This window comes from Gossypium hirsutum, chromosome A09 (genome assembly GCF_007990345.1).
Source record: "Gossypium hirsutum isolate 1008001.06 chromosome A09, Gossypium_hirsutum_v2.1, whole genome shotgun sequence".
Classification (NCBI taxonomy): domain Eukaryota; kingdom Viridiplantae; phylum Streptophyta; class Magnoliopsida; order Malvales; family Malvaceae; genus Gossypium; species Gossypium hirsutum.
In genome coordinates, this window is record NC_053432.1 from 9,456,684 (window position 1) to 9,481,204 (window position 24,521).

The following is a 24,521-nucleotide window of genomic DNA, read 5'->3' on the forward strand; positions in this document are numbered from 1 at the left end:
CTGGGACTACTACTGACTTTAGGATTAATAGTGATAGGGTACTGTGTTTCCGAGGTCGGATCTGTGTACCTAATGATGAGGAGTTAAGACTGTCAATTTTGAATGAGGCACATAGTAGCATTTATGTTATGCATCCTGGTGGGAACAGGATGTATTGAGATCTTCGAGAGTTGTACTGGTAGCCAAGGTTGAAGCGTGAGGTGACTGATTTCATTGCTTACTGTCTAACGTGTCAATAGGTTAAGGCTGAGCATTAGTTGCCTTCGGGGTTACGGCAGCCAGTTAAGATACCGATGTGGAAATGGGAGCGAGTAACGATGGACTTCGTTAGTGGGTTGCCCCTAACACCCACTAAGAAGGATTCTGTTTGGGTCATCGTGGATCGATTGACCAAGTCTTCACATTTTATTCCAGTTAGGATGGACTTCTCTATGCAAAAGCTAGCTAAGCTCTACATTTTCGAGATAATGAGGATGCATGGGGTTCCTGTTTCAATCATCTCCGATAGGGATCCTCGTTTTACTTCTCGATTTTGGGGAAAGCTTCATGAGGCTTTGGGTTCACGACTTGACTTCAGTACTGCATTTCATCCTCAGACTGATGGTCAATTAGAGAGGGTGATTCAGGTATTGGAGGATATGTTGAGGGGATATGTTATAGATTTTCAAGGTAGTTGGGAGGAGTACTTGCCTCTAGCAAAGTTCGTTTATAGCAACAGTTATTAGTCTAGTATACAGATGGCACCATATGAGGCACTTTATGGTCGTAAGTGTCGCACTCCTTTGTGTTGGACTAAGTTGGGTGAGCGACTTGTTCTGGGTTCAGAGCAGATCTCTGAGACTGAGGATAAGGTGCGGTTGATCCGAAAACGTCTAAAAGCGACTTCTGATAGACAGAAGTCCTATGCTGATCTAAAGAGGAAAGACATTCAGTATTCTGTGGGGGACTTGGTCTTTCTTAAAGTTTCACTGTGGAAGAAGGTTCTGAGGTTCAGACGCAAGGGTAAGCTGAGTCCTCTGTTTATTGGGCCGTACCAGATTCTAAAGCGAGTAGGGCCAGTTGCATATTAGTTAGAGCTACCTCCAAAGTTGGATCTTATAGATGACGTGTTCCACGTCTCGATGTTGATGCACTACCGCTCTGATCCCATGCACATCGTGCCTGTGGAAGAGATTCAGGTTAGACCAGATCTGACGTTTAAGGAGGAGCCTGTTCAGATCTTAGATCGTGACGTGATGGTCTTGCATAGGAAGTCTATTCCCTTGGTGAAGGTATTGTGGCAGAATCATAAAACTATGGAGGCTACTTGGGAGCCAGAGGATTCGATGCAGCAGCAGTATCCTCATCTTTTCTAATCAGGTAAAATTCGATTATGAATTTTCTTTAATGGGGTAGACTTGTAACGCCCTAAATTTCGGTAATTTTGATTTTGGCGATTATTGAGCTTGGAAATATCAAAACTTTTGTTTTGATTCTTTTTGGTATAAATATATGTGGTTAAGAGATTGTGTGCTTTGGGATGTGTCTGGGAGGTCCCAAGTTCAAGCTTTAAATTTGGCTAAATTTTGGTTTTTATTGAATAAAGCCTGACTTTTTGTTAGTGAGCTTTTATGGAATTGTTGGTAAAAACTTAATAAAATAGGCCTACTGGTCTAGTGGTTAAGTGGCAAGAGTTTATGTTAGAGGTCCTGTGTTCGAATCCTGGCTTGGGCATTATGTTTGCCACTAAGGCTGTGATAGAATTGGATGTGAACTAAAATTCTGTAGTGGTAGGGTTTATCAGATTTTTCTGAGTGGTTTCCCCAAAAGAACTCTCTCTGTCATAACTCCCTACTATTTTCTTCCCTCCACGTTCTTTTTCTTTTCAATTTTGTCAAAATTTCCCCTGCCTTCCTCCCATTCATGTTGATTTCATACTAACGGGCTTCTAAGATTCATTGACGTTCTCCCTATTGGTAAGTTTTCTGTTTCACTCAACTTGTATATTGTCTGAGTTAAGTGTCTAGTAAGGGGTTTCTGTTGTTTGATAGGATTGGATCAAGGGGCTGAAGAACAGCAATTAACACTTTCAAGATTTGGGTTTGCTACTTTCCATTCAAGGGTAAGTTAATCGTTCGTTGAGTGGATATTTCGATTGGGGTTAAGTGAAAAGACTCGTTTATGAGGTTCTAATAGGTTGGATATACTGATTATAGGTCTTAAAGTGCTCGGGATTATGTTAGGCTTCAATTGAAACCAGGTGTGTACTCCAACAGATCTGAAATAGCATTTTGACGAAAGCCGAAAACACTACTGTCGACGCCACACGGTCATGTGGACAGGCCATGTGGCGAGACACGACCATGTGATCGACGAGCTAGGCCGTACGCATGCCACACAGGTACGACAGACACGAGCGTGTGATGGCTTGTAGGCCGTGTGCGAGGCACGGGCTAAGGCGAATGGGCCGTGTGGGCCACACGGGCATGTGGGAATTTGGGCTAGGCCATGTGATCCACACGGGCAAGGCCAATTTGGGCCGTGTGACCCACACGGGCAAGGCACACGGGCGTGTGAGCCCCTTTAATCTGAAATGTTCTATAAAGTTGCACAGGTTGGCCAAGTCGACTGTGACCTGTAGTAGGGTCGGTAAGCCTTAACTAGACTCTTAATTCTAGGATGTATATGTTCGCATGATATACTTAGCATGATTATCTGATCTATTCTGTAAATAAATGTATGATCTTTTTGTCTGCATTACAGCATGCCATATTTTTATGATGCATTGCATCGAGGCGGGTTTGACGAAGTGAAGGGAGTATCTGAAGGGCTTCATAAGCCCGTTATCTGGCATCTAAGTTGCATACTTATGATATGAGTTGCGATGCGGTACCTTATGGTGTGTAGGGTTGGATAGGTCGATTATATCCCAATATATGGTGTGCAGGGATGGGTGGGTCGATTTTATCCCCACATGGTGTGATTGGTTGGATGGAGATAGTGTACAGGGCTGGTGGGCATGATATTTCTGATACCTGATCTGTTATGCATGCGATATCTGTATGGCTAAGGCCGAATAACTGTATTCTGTTATCTATTTGTATGCATGTTGTTTGGGGATGTACACACTGAGTTTGCGAAAACTCACCCCTTTGTTTATTTTGTTTGTCAAGTAATCCTCAGCAGTAGATGGATTGGTGTGGCGGAGGGCTCGATGGTGACCGCTAGTAGACATTCACGAATTTTTGAGTAACATTTTATTTGGTCAACTTTATCTAAATATATGTTTTGGGATTTTAAATTGTTAAATTATTGATTTATGAGTTAATGATGATTTAGCTTCCACGTTAATGAAATATTTTCAGTTAATATTTGGAATAGAGATTTCACAACTTAAGTAAAGATAATGAATTGGATGATTTTTAACTTGCTAAGGTTTTCCTAAAAAGCACTCACGTGTGACGCCGCCAGATTTGGCCATAGCGTCTAGGTCGGGTTTGGGGGTGTTCCACGTTTAAGTAAACCAAAAGTTTACTAATACAAATGCGCTTACTACTTGGTATGATTAGTTAGACCATCCTGGATCGTAAATGATGCGAAAACTACTTGAGATATCATATGGACATCCATTAAAGAACCAGAAGATTCTTTCATTTAAAAGAATTCTCATATGTTGCTTGTTCTCAATGAAAATTGATTATTATTAGCTCACTATCTAAAGTTGAGATTTAATGTCTTGCATTTCTGAAACAAATATGGGCCCATCAATCCACCATATGGATAGTTTTGATATTTTATGATTTTGGTAGATGCATCTACAAAATAATCACATATGTATTATCAGTTTACAACCTGTCATTTGCAAGATTTCTTGTTTAAATGATTAATTTCAGATTATGCAATTAAAACAATTCATCTTGCTAATGTTGGTGGGTTTACATCCCAAGTTTTCAATGATTATTGCATGTCAATTGGGATAGAAGTTGAACATCCTATAGTTCATGTTCACACACAAAATGATTTAGCTGAATTGTTTATCAAATGCATCCAACTAATAGTTAAATCATTACTTATGAGAGCTAAATTTCCTATTTCAACATGAGTTATGTTAATTTATGTGTTGTACGCATCAAGCCAATAAGTTATAAATACTCCCCATTACAATTGGCTTTTGATCAATAGCTAAATATTTCTCATCTTTGAATTTTTGAATGTGCATATATGTTCCAATTACTCTACCACAACGCACAAAGATGAGTGAATCCTCAAAGAAAGTTGGGAATATATATTAATTACAAGTTTATTTATATTATTAGATGTTTTGAATGCATTGGAATTCAATTATGACATGATTTGTGATTACAATTTTGATTTGATAGTTTTCTCGACATTTGGGGGAGAGAAATAATAACTTATAATGAGTTAAGGGGAGAGTAATTTGAACCAGAAGTTCAATAAGGATAAGTCATTACAAGTTAACTATTAGATGTATTTACAAACTTAATGAGAATAACCAAGTGTTATATAGATTGATTGGTTCCAAAGATGAAAAATTCTTCTAGGTAGTCATATAGTGGAGGCAGGTGCTCCAGAAGAGACCCAAGACATAACTAATAAGTAAAACTCCAGAAGAGATTCAAGTACCTAAAATTGAATTTTAAAATAATGAAAATAAGAGATCTCGATAAGTTATGTCAATTTGAGAAAATGTGGAACCGAATAATAAAAGTGGTCGACAATGATTTTGCATGCAATATTATTATTGAAATAATGAAATAAAAAGAGGATCCTAAGTAAATCTATTGAGAAATATATATATAGAATAAATTGATCAAAATAGAAAGACGCAACTCAAGTACAATTAAATTCGTGGAGTTTTTGGACCAACCATCCAAATATCTAAAGGTATAAAACCAGTAAAGGTGCAATTGAAGTAGTTTTGCAAAACAAAATAAAAATATGAAGTGTTTCGCTAAGTCCTGCCAGTGATTATGAAAAGATATAATATTCTTTTGTGGTGGATGCAAAAGCCTTTAGATATATTATTAAATTGACAATTCATAAAAGTTTAACTTGTGTCTAATGGTTTTTCTTACAACCTTTTATGAATCACTATATAGTAAAGTTTATATTAAAATCCTTAAAAGGATCTAGAATGCTAGTAGCATATTAAAATTCTCAGGAAATTATTCATTTATATGAATTGAAATAATTTGAACATATGTGGTAAATTTGAGTAGTTGAATGAAGATTATAAAATGATCCAAAATACCTATCTGTGTTTTTATAGAAGAATCATGATTAAAGTTTGTTATGATTATTGTTGAATCTCCTGAAGAGATCAAAATATATTTCCCCAAATTTCCTTCACTTATGACTTATAAAATAAAAATGCTTAGCAAATACATTCAAATAGTCAATTGAAAAACTAGTATTCAAGATTGAATACATAGAATATGAGAAAGTATGTGATGTTTTCATGAGGGGGGAAATACGCGTTGTACTCTTTTTCCCTTAACAGAGGTTTTGTTCCATTTGGTTTTCCTAGTAAGGTTTTTAATGAGGCAATATATTATCATATTATAGATTGTGTACTTTTTTTCCCTTGTTAGGTTTTTATCCCACAGGGTTTTTCCTAATAAGGTTTTAATGAGGCACATTATCTACCAATGAACATATAAGGGGGAGTGTTATGAATATCTTATTAAGTGGATGTCCATCATGATCAAGATAAAGTTTTGATATATTTTAAATTCTAATAGCTATTATGTAACACCCTTCGCCTGTATCTGACGCCGGGATAAGGTTCGAAATGTTACCGGATTTAAGCCGAGACTTCCATACTAAACCGGCCATGAAATTTCTTTCGAATTTAAAAATTTTCATTTCACATGCATACTGTCCCTTAAACAAGCTTACACGGCCCAAAACATACATTCGGGGTAGTTCAGAACCAAACAGCGAACATAAGAAAAACTTGGAAATTTCATGCTTTAAGGCTCTACACGCTCGTGTAATCATTTTGACATGGCCGCGTTGGTTGCCCGTGTGCACCACACGGCCTAGTGTTCATCGGGACACACCCGTGTGTTTACTACCATGCATACTGACTTGAATTTCCAAGGTGCAGGGGACACACAGCCAGGTCACACGCCTATGTGGGCAGACCGTGTGTCACACACGGCCTAGACACACGCCCGTGCGTCTACCCGTGTAGACAAATACAAGGCTATTTTCCAAGCCATTTTGTCACCCTCACAACATATGCACACATACTTATACAATAGCATACAACAAGGCATACATGGGCACTTAAACGTCCATAAACATGTTATGATCATGTCAATTTCTCATCCAATAGATATCATAGATTTTACTCACATCTTTACCACATTGATGCCATAATCATTATAAACTCATTACATAAGACCATAGCACATGCATGCATATATAAATAGGTTTACAACCTCAATATCTAATGTAAGCCAATACATTTGGCTAAAAAAAATGTCACACACTCAAATATTTAAACTCCTATACATGCCATAGAATCAAAGTCCTTGAAATCACTTGCACCAATAGCAATAGCTTGACAGTGTGATAATATCTCCGATGAACTCCAACCCGAGCTAACCTGGAAATATTAGAGAACATAGGAAAGGAAGGGGGTAAGATTTACGCTTAGTAAGTTCATATGAAAATAATAAGAAACTCATTTACATGCTTTTATCAAGGTTCCCAACATATTCTCAAGTTCATGATAAGTTGTCTTCTTGTACAACAGTCAATAAAATATTTATATCTGGAGCTACAAACTCCAAATTAAGTTCCGTTAATTTTCCTTGAACTAGAGTCATGTACCTTTCTACCATAGAATTTCCAGAATTTTTGGTTTATCCAATTAGTACAGTTTATTCCTAAAATTTACCCCTGATTCATTGTCTGATAGTTCCGACCCTTTTGCACTAAAGTTTAATTCTCTCATAGCACAGGACTCAAATAATGTTCCCATATATTTCTCTCATTAAGAATTCTAAACATATAAATTATAACTCATAACTTTTTTTTTTACAATTTATAATGATGTTCTCAAATTAGAAAAGGGGATTTCGAATTCGTTCTGAATATGTCTAACACAACTTCAAATATCTCACTATATGAAATTCTTTTGCTTACATGGTTTCTTTTATAAGAAACTAGACTCAATAAGATTTAATTTCATATTTTATTAAGCCTCTAACTCATTTTCCACTATTTTTAGTGTATTTTCAAAGTTACACCACTGCAGTAGCCCAAAACTGTCAAGGCTAATTTACTCATTCATAATTATTGTTCACCAAATTAATACCACATCATTTCATCCTTCATGGTAAGAACACATAGCTATGCATCATAAGCATGGACCCCTAATCTCAATGTCCTTAATTATCAAAGACTTAGTCCTAATCATGCCATTTTCATAGTATTCACCAAATACTATATACATCATAGATTATCCCATCTCAAGGCATTACTCATAAGTTTAGTGTACATACTTGTACAACTTGTAACATAACTCAAGTACATACTCACCAATGACTTACCTCATTGGGACCATTATCAACTCTTTCCTCGGATTTCCCGTTGAACACTTGGAATACTAATAGATAGACGGAAGATTGCACATAAGTGTTATATACGCAGCTAGACCACTCAATAGAGCATAATATATGTAGCCAAAGCTACCTCATAACATGTAACACATCCATAATGAACTCAGACCACTCAACGAGCTCGGATGCTACATGCATCGCATCCATCATGAACACGGACCACTCAACGAGCTCGGATGTTCACATCCATAATGAACTCGGACCACTAGACGAGCTCAGATGTTACATGCATCGTATCCATCATGTTCATAACATATTCATACTTTCATGGAAATAATTGACATTTAAGGCATGTTTCATCAAACACATCACATGGTATCAATAAAGCATTTAATTTCACATATTTCATAGACCACATTTGTACAATATCAAGTATTAAGCACACGATAATGAAGTTGATAAATTACTTTCATACAAACTTACTCCTTTCAAAGAAACATCATATTCCATCAAACTTCCAATATGTTAAATCATATAATTATGCAATATTAACAAGGAATGTAATTCAAACATAACTTTGCATTATTATTATCATACGAACTTACCTCGACACCAAATTGGTAAAAGAGGCCTAAACATCAATTTCTTATTTTTCCTTGTTCTAAGCCCGAATCTCATTTTTCATCATTAGCATGGGAGTTTCTTTACTGAAATTTTCCAGCTTCAAAACGTTTTCTTTTCTACATATTTCGGTGGAGGAGAAGAGAAAAAGTGATAGCTTTTTCTTTTTGATTTGTTAATAATAAAACTAGTCAAAATTGGTGACCAAATTTCACCTAATTTTGACTTTTCAACAATTTTGTCTCCCATGGCCGGCCATGCTTTATTTAACGGTCTTATTGCACTTTAAAGGCCCCCAATTTTAATTATCTAGCTATTAGACACATTTAAGTACTAAAATAAAACTTTACCTTTTTTGTGATTTAGTCCTTTTTCGAAATTAAACTAGAAATCGATAAAATAAAATTACCAAAATTTTCTTGCACCTTTATAAACATGTTATATCACATAAAATAATCACTAAAATAATTTTTTCAGCCTCAGAATAGTGGTTCCGAAACCACTGTTCTGACTAGGCCTAAAATCGGGCTGTTACAATTCTCCCTCCTTTAGGTATTTTCGTCCCCGAAAATCTTACCAGAAAAAGTTGCTTTCAACTTTCACGTGTCACTTTCACCCTTTTCTCAAAATTACAAATCAACTTAGTGTCATACTCAGGATTTCCTGTAGCCATTCCATAGTTGCGGTATAAACCTCGAGCTCAATTCGAACACTGGAGGCTGATATTCTAGGAGTTATAAACTTGGAAACATACAACTTAGTTACATCAGGATTTACCTTTGCTGATAATAATTCTTTACATGAAGATTATAGAAATCGAAATACTAGAATCCCCACACTTCCATAGTCGAGCCACAAGCATAATCATAATAAAAATTATTATCACAAGTCAAAGAATATACTTAAAGATAAGCCAGATTTGATAATTCTTAAAATAAGAACGATAGCAAAAACCAAGATAAAGAATTCTAGATATAATACCATACCAGAAATCCTAGAATATAACCCCGAAGAAAATAATGAGGAAAATCTGGAAAATCCCTTAGAGAAATCCAGAAAGAAACTACCGTTTATACGCTCTGGAATTCCATCATGACAGAGATAATATGTTTCCCGCATATATATATACATATATATATAACCATAATCAATAGAAACATCAGAATGGTCTCACCTGAATTTTCACCATCAACTTCCTTTCGGCATATCAGAAAAGAATTCCAAAATATAAGAAATGTTGATCATAACTAACCAGATTAATAGAGCTTTCCATCTAATATCACAGTTGCTAACATTCTAATCTAACAAGATTTTCACTAGGAATGGGCAACCATACATATTCCCAAGGATAGAGGAAAATACAGAATACTTAGAAGAGAGAGATAGCCATAAATTTTTTACTTAATTGAATCTGTCATACTCAGACATCCTTGCAAGTCTGACATCATTCCTCTGATTAATTCTGTCCTCACTAATCCCATAATATTCCATTATTGTACTCTTTAGTTCCACTTTTGCAAGTTTATACTATAAATCTCTCGCGAGTCTCATCATATAACTCTATTCTGGTAGGGGGTGAAGATTGTAAAGCCTTTAAATTTTTCAACTCTTACAAAAATAAACATTTAACAACATCACCGCATCATGCACATCTGATTCAAACATTTCAAATTTCTAACTTGTTATAAACACACTTTCACATATCTTAGTAACACATGCAACTTTATTTCATAAGAATATTAGCCAAACATCAGTGAACTTATCACAATACAAATTTTCATTTCTTTTACTCGAATCATCATTAATATCTAATCAAGTTTCAACACTTAGCCTTATTTTACTTACCAACCTTTACCAAATTAGAGAACATCTTACAGTCTTGAGTACATCATTGATGCCATAGTCCAACTATGGTCTTGTATTAGCTCTCATCCATCTGTGTCGATGTCGTGTCCCAGATAGGTCTTACACTAACACATATCAAGCAATGCCATGTCCCAGATATGGTCTTACACTAGCTTTCACATCTGGCTGATGTATGTCCCAAACATGTCTTACACTAGCACACATATCCGAGTCGAAGCCATGTCCCGGACATGGTCTTACACTGACACATCTTGTAACCGATGCATGTCCCAGACATGTCTTACACTGGCTTACGTCCTGAGGCCGATGCATGTCTCAGACATGTCTTACACTAGCACTCGTTTCAATGCCGATGCCATGTCCCAAACATGGTCTTACACTAGCTCTCATAATGTGGCCGATGCATGTCCGAGACATGTTTTACACTGGCGCACATATCATATGCATTGCCATGGTCCAACCATGGTCTTATCCGTCAATTCATCATTGAACGATCGTACTCATTTCCAGCGTTCTACTCAATTTGATCTTTCATTTCAGTTTTCATGCTATCATAACATTTATGACATCTTTAATGCAGAGATTTAAACATAAACGTCAATCACATGTACATACTAATTAGACATCATTAAATAGAAGTACTTATACACACATTCTGTCATTTCGAGTAAAGTTTTCTTTTCATAATCACTAGGCCAAATGAGTTAGGCACGTAACATCGTATGAATACTAACATGCATGAAAGAGATCACAACTTAACTTTCATTTCATCCTACGCTTCCACATTCTTCAACTCATGATTATCACATATTGAGTATTAATTCATAAAAAAATCATGAATTTATTTTCATACCTTTCCAAATTTCAACATATCACAAGCACGTTTCAATCATCTCAATATTACTTCTATCATTAACAAGATTTGCTCGGTTGGAAATCTTTCCTGCCTTAGCAAACAGTTTCGTTAGTGCCAGGAGATATCACACTATCACGAGTAGTACTATGGCATGTATAGCTAGACTCACTTATGCTATGTTAGTCTGATAATCGACTAAACCATGCTCTGATACCACTAAATATAACACTCTTCGCCTGTATCTGACGTCGAGATAGGGTTCGAGGTGTTACTGGATTTCAGCCAACACTTTCATACTAAATCGACCATGAAATTTCGTTCCACTTTAAAAATTTTCATTTCACATGCATACTATCCCTTAAACGAGCTTACGAGGCCCAAAACATACATTCAGGGTAGTTCGGAACCAAACCGCGAACTTAAAAAAAACTTGGAAAATTCATGCTTTAAGGCTCTACACGCCCGTGTAATCATTTTGACATGGCCGTGTTGGTTGCCCGTGTGCACCACACGGCTTAGTGTTCATCGGGACACGCCCAAGTGTTTAGTACCATGCATATTGACTTGAATTTTCAAGGTGCAGGGAATACACGGCTGGGTCACACGCCCATGTAGGCAGACCATGTGTCACACACGGCCTAGACACACGCCCATGCATCTACCTGTGTGGACAAATACAATGCTATTTTCCAAGCCATTTTGTCACCCTCACAACATATGCACACATACTTATACAATAGCATACAACAAGGCATACATGGGCACTTAAACGTCCATAAACATGTTATGATCATGTCAATTTCTCATGTAATAGATATCATAGATTTTACTCACATCTTTACCACATTCATGCCATAATCAATATAAACTCATTACATAAGACCATAGCACATGCATGCATACATAAATAGGTTTACAACCTCAATAGCTAATGTAAGCTAATACATTTGGCTAAAACAAATGTCACACACTCAAATATTTAAACTCCTATACATGCCATAGACTCAAAGTCCTTGAAACCAATTACACCAATAGCGATAGCTTGATAGTGTGATAATATCTCCGACGAACTCCAACCCGAGCTAACCTAGAAACATTAGAGAACATGGGAAAGGAAGGGGGTAAGATTTATACTTAGTAAGTTCATATGAAAACAATAGGCAACTCATTAACATGCTTTTATCAAGGTTCCCAACATATTCTCAAGTTCATGATAAGTTGTCTTCTTGTACAATGGTCAATAAAATATTTATATCTAGGGCTAAAAAACTTGAAATTAAGTTCCGTTCATTTTTCTTGAATAGAGTTGTGTACCTTTCTACCATACAATTTCCAGAATTTTTGATTTAGCCAATTAGTATAGTTTATTCCTCAAATTTACCCCTGATTCACTGTCTGACAGTTCCGACCCTTCTGCACTAAAGTTTAATTATCTCATAGCACAAGCCTCGAATAATGTTATCGTCTATTTATCTTGCAAATAGACTCATGAAGGACTCTAAAAATATAAATTATAACTCATAAATATTTATGTACAATTTATAATAATTTTCTAAAATCAGAACAGGGGATTTCAAATTCATTCTGACTATGTCTAACACAACTTCAAAGATCTCACTATAGGAAATTCTTTTTCTTACACGGTTTCTTTTAGAAGAAACTAGACTCAATAATATTTAATTCCATTATTTATTCAACATCTAACTGATTTTTCACTATTTTTAGTGTATTTTCAAAATTACACCACTGCAGTAGCCCAAAACTATCAAGGCTAATTTACTTATTCACAATTATTGTTCACCAAATTAATACCACATCATTTCATCCATCAGGGTAAGAACATATAGCTATGCATCATAAGCATGGACCCCTAATCTCAATGTCATCAAGTATCAAAGACATAGTCCTAATCATGTCTTTTTCATAGTATTCACCAAATACTATATACATCATAGATTATCTCATATCAAGGCATTACTCATAAGTTTAGTGTACATACTTGTACAACTTGTAACATAACTCAAGTACATACTCACCAATGACTTACCTCATTGGGACCATTATCAACTCTTTCCTTGGATTTCCCGTTGAACACTTGGAATACTAATGGATACGCGGATGATTGCACATAAGTGCTATATACACAGCTAGACCACTCAATAGCGCGTAATATATGTAGCCAAAGCTACCTCATAACATGTAACACATCCATAATGAACTCGGACCACTCAACGAGCTCGGATGCTACATGTATCGCATCCATCATGAACTTGGACCACTCAATGAGCTCAGATGCTCACATCCATAATAAACTCGGACCACTAGATGAACTCAGATGTTACATGCATCGCGTCCATCATGTTCATAACATATTCATACTTTCATGGAAATAATTGACATTTAAGGCATGTGTCATCAAACACATCACATGGTAACAATAAAGCATTTAATTTTAGATAATTCATATACCACATTTGTACAATATCAAGTATTAAGCACATGATAATGAAGTTGATAAATTACTTTCATACAAACTTACTCCTTTCAAAGAAACATCATATTCCATCAAACTTCCAATATGTTAAATCATATAATATATGCAGTATTAACAAGGAATGTAATTCAAACATAACTTTGCATTATTATTATCATACGAACTTACCTCGACACCAAATTGGTAAAATAGGCCTAAACATCAATTTCTCGTTTTTTTCTCGTTCTAAGCCCGAATCTCGTTTTTCATCATTAGCATGGGAGTTTCTTTGCTAAAATTTTCCAGCTTCAAAACCCTTTCTTTGCTACATATTTCGGTGGAGGAGAAGAGAAAAAGTGATAGCTTTTTCTTTTTGATTTGTTAATAATAAAACTAGTCAAAATTGGTGACCAAATTTCACCTAATTTTGACTTTTCAACAATTTTGTCTCCCATGGCTGGCCATGCTTTATTTAAGGGTCTTATTGCACTTTAAAGGCCCCCACTTTTAATTATCTAGCTATTAGACACATTTAGGTACTAAAATACAACTTTTACCTTTTTCGCGATTTAGTCCTTTTTCGAAATTAAGCTAGAAATTTTTAAAATAAAATTACCAAAATTTTCTTGCACCTTTATAAACATGCTATATCACATAAAATAATCATTAAAATAATTTTTCCGACCTCAGAATAGTGGTTCCGAAACCACTGTTCCGACTAAGCCCAAAATCGGGCTGTTACATATTAAAATTAGATCTCTACTTCTTTTATACTTCTTGTTCCTATAAATAGAGACTCTAATGAAGCATTGTAAATCACTCCTTTTGATCAATAAATGACATTCTCTATTGCTTTCATATTTTCTTTGTTCTTTATTCTCTCCATCTCTCTTTATTTTATAACAAAAAAATATTTTTTAAAATTTTTAAAAAATATATTTTCTAAAATTAAAAAATGAAAATAAAAATAAAAAGTCTTTAAAATTAAAAAATAAAATAAAAATGATTTTACAAATATAAACAAAAATTTCAAAATTCAATGTTGACTAAATCGGACCAAATCGAGTGGTCAAATTGGGAACAAATTTAGGTACCAGTCTGGTGAAAGGTAAAAAAAATGAAATGACCCACAAATCTGTACGGATTGGTTTAACTGAGCTAGAAAATCGATTGTACCAACAACTGAATCAGTTTCGAACTGGATTGACTAATAGGTTCCCAAAACAACTGCTCTAACTGGTTCAAAGCAAAAAATTTATTAAAAATAAAAATAAAAATATTTTAAAAAATATCAAAATCAATTCAATTTTCAGTTCAAATATTTTTTTTTTGTCCAGTTCAACTAGTTCATATCAGTTCGCGGGTCTACTGGTTGTTAAAATTTTATAACTTTATTAGTGTTATAAAATAAAGAGAGATGAAGAGAATAAAGAACAAGAAAATATGAAAGCAATATAGAATGTACTTTATTGATCAAAAAGTGTGATTACAGTGCTTCATCAGACTCTCTATTTATAGGCATAGGAAGTATAAAAGAAATAGAGATCTAATTCTAATAACTATTAGAATTTAAAGTATATTAAAATTTTATCTTGATCATAATGGACATCCACTTAATAAGATATTCATAACATTCCCCCTTGGATGTCCATTGGTAGATAATGTGCCTCGTTAAAACCTTATTAGGAAAAGCCCTGTGGGATAAAAACTAATGAATGAAAAAGAGTATTCAATCTATAATGCGCATAATATGTTGTCTCATTAAAAACCTTACCAGGAAAACCTAATGGGACAAAGGCTCGATTAAGGGAAAAATAATGCAACCCGTATTTACTTCCCCTTATGAAAACATCACTTTTTTTCTCATATTCTACGTATTCAATCTTGAATACTAGTTTTTCAAATCATTATTTGAATGTATTTGCTAAGCATTTATATTACCATTCTTTTAAAAGTCATGAGTAAGGGAAATTTGGGGAAATATATTTTGATCTCTTCAGGAGATGCAACAATAATCATAATAAACTTTAATCATGATTCTTTTATAAAAACACAAATAGGTATTTTGGATCATTTTATAATCCTCCTTCAACTACTATTCACTAAGTCAAATTTACCACATATGTTCAAATTATTTCAATTCATACAAATGAACAATTTCTCAAGAATTTCAATATGCGTCTAGCATCCTAAATCCTTCAAGGATTTTAATATAAATTTTACTATATAGTGATTCATAAAAGGTTGTAACAATAACTATTAGACGCAAGTTAAATCTTTTATGAATTGTTAATTTAATAATATATCTAAAGGTTATTGCATTCACAACAAAAGAATATTATATCTTTTCATAATCAATGCCAGGACTTAGCGAAATACTTCATATTTTTATTCCGCTTTTGCAAAACCACTACATTGCACCTTCATTGGCTTTATACCTTTAGATATTTGGACTACTGGTCCAAAAACTCCACAAATTTAATTGTACTTGAGTTGGGTCTTTTTATTTTGATCAATTTATTCCATATCTATATTTCTCAATAGATTTATTCAAGATCCTCCTTTTATTTCATTATTTCAATAATAATATTGCATGCAAAATCATTGTCAACCACTTTTATTATTCGGTTCCACATTTTCTCCAATTGACATAACTTATCGAGATCTCTTATTTTCATTATTTTAAAATTTAGTTTCAGGTACCTGAATCTCTTCTGAAATTTTACTTATTAGTTAAGTCTTGGGTCTCTTCTGGAGCACCCGCCTCCTCTATATAACCATCCAGAAGAATTTTCATATTTGGAACTAATCAATCTATTATTTATTCCAACTGATTGTCCTACTGGGACTTTGATTCAAATTAAAATATTAGATGGTATATAACACTTGGTTATTCTCATTAAGTTTGTAAATACATCTAACAGTTAACTTGTAATGAGTTATCCTTATTGAACTTCTAGTTCAAATTATTCTCCCCCTAACTCATTGCAAGTTATTATTTCTCTCCCCCTAATGTCAAAAAAACTATTGAATCAAAATTGTAATCACAAATCGTGTCATAATTGAATCTCAAATACATTCAAAACATCTAATAATATAAAGAAACTTGTAAGTAATTAATATATATTCCCAACTTTCTTTGAGGATTCACTCATCTTTGTGTGTTGTGGTGGACAATTGGAACATATACACACATAGAAAAAATTCAAAGATGAGAAATATTTAGCACTTGATCAAAAAACAATTGTAATCGGAAGTATTTATAACTTATTGGCTTGATGCGTAAACACGTAAATCAACATAATCTCATGTTGAAATAGAGAGTTTAGTTCTCATAAGTAATGGTTTAGACATTAATCAGAGGTGTTTAATCAATAATTTCTCTAAACAATTATGCACAAACTTTTACAAAATTTTTTCAAACTCAATCAATAAAAGATTGAGATATAAACTCATCTGTATTAGCAAGATGAATTGTCTTAATTGTATGATTTGAAATCAATTATTTAAACAAGCAATCTTGCAAACGACAGGTTACAAATTGATAACACATATGTGATTATCTTGTAGATGCATCTACCAAAAAAATATAATGTCAAAACCATCCACATGGTGGATGAATGGGCCCATATTTGTTTTAGAAATGCAAGATATTAAATCTCAACTATAGCTAGTGAGTTTCTAAGAATCAATTTTCATTTGGAACAAACAACAAATGAGAATTCTTTAAATTAAAGAATCTTCTAGTTCTTTAATGAATATCCATATAAATTCTTAATTAATTTTCACATAATATATGATCCAGGATGGTCTAATTGGTCACGCCAAATAGTAAATGTATGTGCATTAGTAAACTTCTGGTTTACTTTAACATGTTTTTCAATTGTACTAATAATGTAAAATATAAATTTTGATAATTGATAATTTTATTGTCATTCTTTTTATTTTGTATCCACATATAAATACTATTGTGACATTTACTTCTGGAAATGTCTAAATCAATGTGAAGTCTATAATACCACTAAGTCAATAAATAAATATAATTTTCAAACAATTATATGTAATATTCGCTTCAGGGAATATGTCAAAATCTTCAAATATAAGGCATTTGGTCTAGTGGTATTTTTCTCTCTTAGAGTGCAAGAGGTCTCGAGTTCGATTCAAAATATAAATAACCCAATCCTTTTCTGATTCATATGAAATATAATGTTTTCCTCATTCACAATCTCAATATGAGATCCATTATTAATATCTTTTAAAATTAATCCATTAACCATCACAAATTTTGTGCTTTTTAGATATTGATATATTAGCTCTTCTAGAGCTTTCAACTAATTTTGCACTATCAAATATTGGAATAATATTTGTTTGTTTTAGTACCAAATAAGATAAATATTTTCTATCTGTAATGATAAAATCCATTACTACATTCTCATATCCTTCCTTAAAGAATATTAACAGAGACAGAATGTTTGGGCATACACCATATATGTGACCAATAATCTTTCATATCACATTGATAACATAAGTTATCTTTACCCTTTGAAAATTTATCTTGAGAACTCTCATTGTTCTCTTATTTATTACTATATTCCCACTTTTAGTGGTCAATGATTATATCTTTTATTTTCTTTATGTTTACATTCACTTCGAGAGATGCAACAAATTTAGTAGGAAGGACTTATAAACATCCCAACTGATTCTTTATTTTATAATCACCATGGCAAACATGCGTGAGACTTCAAATCAAAATCTATCTATTCATGTTGTCATGATCAATCTCCAATTATAATAAACATGATATAATAAATAAAACATAGTAAAATATACCTGAAGATTTTTGTAACGCCCTGAAAAATTTTTTTTCCTGTAAAATCTAACACAAATATATGTCTGCTTCTGTGGTTAAGTGTTCTGGGTATGTGTGAGAGGTCTTGGGTTCAAGTCTCACCTCTGCTAAATTTTGTGATTTTTGGAATCAAGCCTTATATTTTTTCAGTGGGCTTATATTAAATTATCTGTAAATCCATATCAGAATGAGCTTACTGGTTCGAGTGGTAAGGGTGTTGGTGTGTTGGAGGTCCTATGTTTGAATCCTTGTGCAAACGTAGGTATTATTTTTGTTCGGTTAGTTGATAAAGTTTTGATTGAGCCAAACTTTTGAGGTAGTTGTGTGTAGTGGGTTAGTGGGAGAGATATGGGGGACTTTGGGATATTATCTTTTATTTTATTTTTGTTTTTTTTCAAAAAAATATTTTCTCTCTCTCTCAAAAGAATTTTGACATCTCTACTCTTCCCTTTTCAGGGTCTCTACAAATTTTTCTTTGTTTTCAATTGTTCTTTGATTCTGTCACTTTCCTTTTTGTACAAACCGTCTTATTTCAGCTTTTTGGTGATCTTTGTGCGTTTCTGGTAAGTCTAGTACATGTGGTTTTTGTTTTGGTTTCTGAATTGATGGTTAATAAGGCTTGTTTTCTACTTAGAAGAAGATTAAAGGGTTGGGTGTTTCCAACGGCGCTCTTGTTGTGCGAAATCGTCGTTGTTTGCTCGAAGGTAAGGGTTTTTTTATATTAAAAGGAGTGTTCTATTTGATATAGTCTGGTTGAGTATCGTTTTTAAACAACTAATTCAGTATCTGGTTGGACAATTTTAGGTTTTAGTGTCTCGGGAGTGTTTTTGCATCAAAATCGTAACAGGTGTGTACCCGAAATGAAGAAAACAAGGTTTCGACAAAAGCCAAAAAACTGCACTGTCGATGCTACACGAGCGTGTGGTCGCCCGTGTGGAGCCTAGTGAGTGGCGTGTGAGCCACACTGTTAGGCCTAGTTGGGCGTGTGGGCCACACGGTCATGTCAGCCCACACGGGCATTCCACATGGGCGTGTGAGTTTTTGGGCTAGGCCGTATGGGCCACACGGGTAAGGCCAATCTGGACGTGTGGACCCATATTTCTAAAATTTATCCTAGGGTCGCATGGGTCATTCTGATCGACTGTGCACCTACCGTAGGGTCGGTAAGGGCTAACCAAACCCTAAAACTGTGGATTTGATAGACTGATATTCTGTTCTAAGTATGTAATGCTATGCATGTCTGATTGTTATGCTAGATGCATATTTGTTATCTGTATATGAGCATGTTGAACATGTTTAATTTGTTATATTTGTATTTGATTTTTGCATCTGTTTATTAGGGTGGGATTGTATATTAGGAAGTGTTCTAAATGGGGATCATCGCCTATTTTCTAGTAGCTTGGCTGCACATTATCTGACTTGTGTCGTATTGGCACGATATTATGTGTAGGGATGGGTGGGTGTGTTTAACCCCACATGGTGTGGTGGGATGGATAGAGTTAGTGTGTAGAGGATGGGGATAGGATTCTATATGTTCTGATCTATATATCTGATTCCGATGACTGTATCTGAAATGGGCATGAGCCCGAATCTGTATCTGATTGTTATGAGATTTATGTATGTTTGCATGCTTAATTATGTTGGGTTACACACTGGGTTTACAAAAACTCACATCTGTTTGTCTGTTTTATCCAGGTAATCCACAAACTTAGGCGGATTGGTGAGGCGGAAACTCAACGGTGACCACTCGACTGTAAATTGTTTAAATTTAATAATTTATGGTTTTCATATTAAATTTCAGATTATTTGAGAGTTTGTAAATTTCTGGACTGCATAGACTTTTAACCGTTGATTTTGGTTTTCGATAATTTGTTAAACTGCACACTTCAATAAAATGTTTTATGATAACGAAGGTTTTATACAAATAAAGTTTTTATAAAAATACAAATCGGGTTTTCAGTAAGGTATCGATTTTATTAAACTTCTCTTGTAATTAATTTTTGGCAAAAGAAACAGTTAATTAACGTTTTCGATTAGGTTTATAAAAGATTTGAGATAATAGACTGAAGGGATTTAACGTAACAACTCTGTTTTCAAAACCCATTCTTTGTGACATCTTCGGATTCGGCTATAACGTCTAAGCCAGGTTTGGGGTGTTACAATTTTTAACACCATCATCATCACCATGATCCATTATGGGATTGAATCTTTCAACATCTTGAAGATGAAGTGGTAAGGGTGAAAGTTTAAGATGAAAGAGGAATTGGACTTGGGGGACGACTTCGAAAGATTTTGAAAAAAATAGAGAATCATCGTGCTGATAACGTGTTATAAAATAAAGAGAGATGGAGAGAATAAAGAACAAAGAAAATATGAAAGCAATAGAGAATGTACTTTATTGATTAAGAAGGGTGATTGTAATGCTTCATTAGAGTCTCTATTTATAGGCATAAGAAATATAAAAGAAATAGAGATCTAATTCTGATAACTATTAGAATTTAAAGTACATTAAAACTTTATCTTGATCATGATGGACATCCACTTAATAAGATATTCATAACAATTAGAACTCAACTTTTATAGTTTTTTTTTTCAATTTGGTCAATACCTTTTAAAAGTACGTAATTTTTTAAAAAATATATTAAAAATCATTTTTTATTTTACATATAAATTATTAAAATTTTAAATTTATATAATTTTTTAAAGAATAAAAAATGAGAAAAAAACAAAATATCTTTATAATTTAAAAATAAAAAAATAAAGATTTTAAAAATATAAAAAATTCCAAAACTCATTTTTATCTAAACTAGACCAAACCATTTCAAGAACAAGTTAGGGTATTGGTCTGCTGAGATGGTAAAAAATTGATTGACCCCAAGAACCGTACAGACTTGTTGAACCGAGCTAAAAAACTAGTTGAATTACCAATTGAATTGATTTTTATATAATTTTAATATCTTTATTTTTATTTTTCATAATTTATTTGCTTTGAACCGAGGGATCAATTGCTTTGGGAACCAATTGGTTAGACTAGTTCAAAATCGGTTCAATCGATTTTTTATCTCGATTTAACAAGTCCGTACTAGTTCGCAGGTTAGTTGATTTTTTAGCTTGTGCTAGATCGATACCCCAATCTGTCACTACACCAAAACAAACTTTTAGCGGCATTTTAAAAGAAAATGCCGGAAAAAATCAAATAGATGGAGTTTTAGCGGCGTTTTTAAAAAAATGCCTCAATAGATCGAGCTTTAGCGGCGTTTTTGAAAAAGTGCCGCTAAAGGTTGACCATTAGCAGCGCTTTTTCAAAAACGCCACTAAAAGTTTAAGCAAGACGGCGTCGTTTTACATGAGCTTCATTGGCAGTAGCGGCGTTTTCCCAAAAACGCCGTAACAGATCAAACTTTAGTGGCGTTTTTAGAAAAAACGCCGCTAGAGTTCTGCCTTTTGCGGCTTTTTTAGAAAAATGCCGCTAAAATGTTAAACAAAACGACATCATTTTATATGAGCTTCAATGACATTAGCGGCGCTTTCCTAAAAACGCCGCAATAGCTCGCACTTTAGAGGCATTTTTGTAAAAAACGCCACTATAGGTCGCATAATTAGCGGCATTTTTTTGTAAACGCCGCTAATAGGTTAAGGCAAACGAAGTCGTTTTAAATTAGCTTCAATGGCATTAGCGGCCCTTTACTTAAAACGCTGCAATATATCAATCTTTAACGGCATTTTTACAAAAACGCCGCTAAAACATTAAGCAGACCGACGTCGTTTTGTTTGAACTTCAATGGCATTAGCGGCGTTTCTCAAAAAACGCCGCTAGAGTTTATGGGGCAGACACATTTTCTCTCTTTAACAAAGTAAAACACAATAAAATCATTACATTTTTTAGTTCTTTATGACTTAATATTAGGTGTTTATGGGTGCTAAATATAATATTTGTTTAAATATAATATCATATATTTTATATTTGTTTGAATTTATTTTTAGTGGGGCTTAAAATATAGGTTTAACATTTTGTTAAATCCCACTAATACTTGCAAATGATTAACCTAAGTCTATTTTAAGTCCAATCATATTATATTTTTAATTTTTGTAAAATTATGTCATTTTAATTTAATATTTTTTATTTATTTAATTTCTTTATATAGTTATCTTAATATTATTTTAATGTTTATATTAGACTACTATATATTATACATTTAGTATAAATTTATTTTTTTATAAATTATAAAATTACATAGTATATATATATAATATTATGAAGTTGAAAACGGATTAGACCAAACTCAAGTGTTAAATGTTTCAGTCTAACTTATTTTTTAAATGAATTTAAAATTTTCTATTTAAACTGATTTTTAAATTTAATATTTTTATAGGTTTAAGGGTTATGATTTATGGTTGATGATTTATGTTTTATGATTTAGGGTTTGAGGTTTATAATTTAAAAGGTTATGGGTTTAGGGTTTAAGAGTTAGTGGTTAGTGGTTAGGATTAAGGGATATATATGGGTTTAAGGTTTATGGGTTAGGTGTTAAGGGTTTATATGGGTTAAGAGGATAGAGGATAGGGGTTTAGTGTTTTAAAGTTTATTATTTAGGGTTTATTATTTAGGGTCTAAGATATTAGTGTTTAGTGATATTATGGTTTAAGGGTTTAAGGTTTAGGGGTTATGAGTTTAGGGGTTAAGGGTCAATGGTTTATGAATTATGTTTTGTGGTTTAAGGTTTAAGGGATAGATGTTGGGGTTAGGGGTTATGGTTTATGATTTATACTTTAGGGGTTAATTAAGGTTTAGGGGCTAGGGTTTGGGGTTTAGGGTTTATAGTTTAGGGTTTATGGTATAGGGTCAGGGTCTTAGCACTGTTCAAGGATTTAGGGGTAATGTTGTCAGGGTTTAATGTTATGGTTTTAGCTGGTAAGCAATAAGATTTTATTTTTAGCGTTTTAGGATTTTAGGGTTAGGGTTTAGGGTTATATTTAGTGTTTAGGGGTTATCAGGTTTAAGAGTATACATATTTAATATTTAAGGGGTATATTGGGTTAGGGAGATTTTAGGGTTTTAAGGTTTAGGGATTGTGTTTTATGGTTTATGGTACGGGGCTTATGGTTTGGGTTTGGGATTTGGGGTTTGGGATTTAGGGTTTAGTGTTTATTTTTGGAAATAAAAACTTAAAAAGTTAAAATTTAATATTTTAGTTACTAAGTTAAATAAAAAAATATAAAAAATGATAATCTCAGCAGGAAAATTTGAAATAAAAAAATATATGTTAAAAATGAAAAAAAAAATTAAAATTATGAATTAGTGGCGTTTTTTCAAAAACGCCACAAAAAATGAGCTATAGTGGTGTTTATAATAAAAAACGCCACTAAAAGTTGACCTATACCGGCGTTTTAAATAAAAACGCCGCAAATATTTGAGTTTTAATAGGTTAAATGGCATCGTTTTTCTTTCATTCTCTTTATCCCCAAGTTAAGCCCCGATACTTAGTATTTTTTCCCAAAACAAATTTTTCCCTATACCCTCAGTTTCCCTAAATCAAACCCTAAGTTACTTTCCTCCATATTTCACCGATTGAAGGCCTGAGCTTGGTGTTTCTTCTCAATCAATCTTCATCCCCTTTTTTTAACTCTCTTTCTCTCTCAAATCCTCGATTCCACTTCACTCTCCAGATCTCCCCAGGTAATATTCAAACCTTTCTTACGTTTTTTTTTTCTATTATTCTTTAAATTTATCATCTTTTCACTTTGCACTTCTTTCTCGTTTGTATTTCATCTTAAAATTTGAAATTGTTGTAGAAATTCATTATCAATAAAATGTCAAAATTTATGACTATTTTAACACAAACCAATCTGACGAGCCTTCATTGTGCTGCTGAACAATCTGCTTGTTGTCTACGGCAATATAAATCGTAAGTGTTGCTTTAAATCCTAATTGATACGCAGTTATTTGGTTTCTGAAGTTCTATTAACACTCCTAATCCTGTTACTTTCATTTATTTTCGTGGGGAGTGGTGGTTTTTTTTCCTTCACTGGCAAACAGAAGGTCAGGTAACTTTAATTTCTAAGTCTCTGTTTCTTTTAATTTCTAAGTCTCTGTTTACAAATACAAATACATAAGCTTATGTACATTGTTGAACGTATGGTGTTCCATAAAGGTTAGGCTGATTGGATGGTGTTGTAGGTTTCCTTGCTTAAATATTTTGTTTCTTTTAATGGTATTGAGCTTGGTCCTATTTCTTCTCACAATGGTCTTCATTAGGGTGACCTGATTTCATTGTATTTGTTTAT

The 24,521-nt window shown here is 33.5% G+C and overlaps 1 protein-coding gene across 1 annotated transcript; it reads left to right on the forward strand.

The window, feature by feature from the left end:
* Positions 1-419: 419 nt before the first annotated feature.
* Positions 420-1,355, forward strand: LOC107889901 (uncharacterized). Its single transcript, XM_016814441.1, has 3 exons — positions 420-516; positions 826-950; positions 1,071-1,355. Exons 1-3 carry the CDS (start codon positions 420-422, stop codon positions 1,353-1,355), a joined length of 507 nt encoding a protein of 168 aa, XP_016669930.1.
* Positions 1,356-24,521: the final 23,166 nt, after the last annotated feature.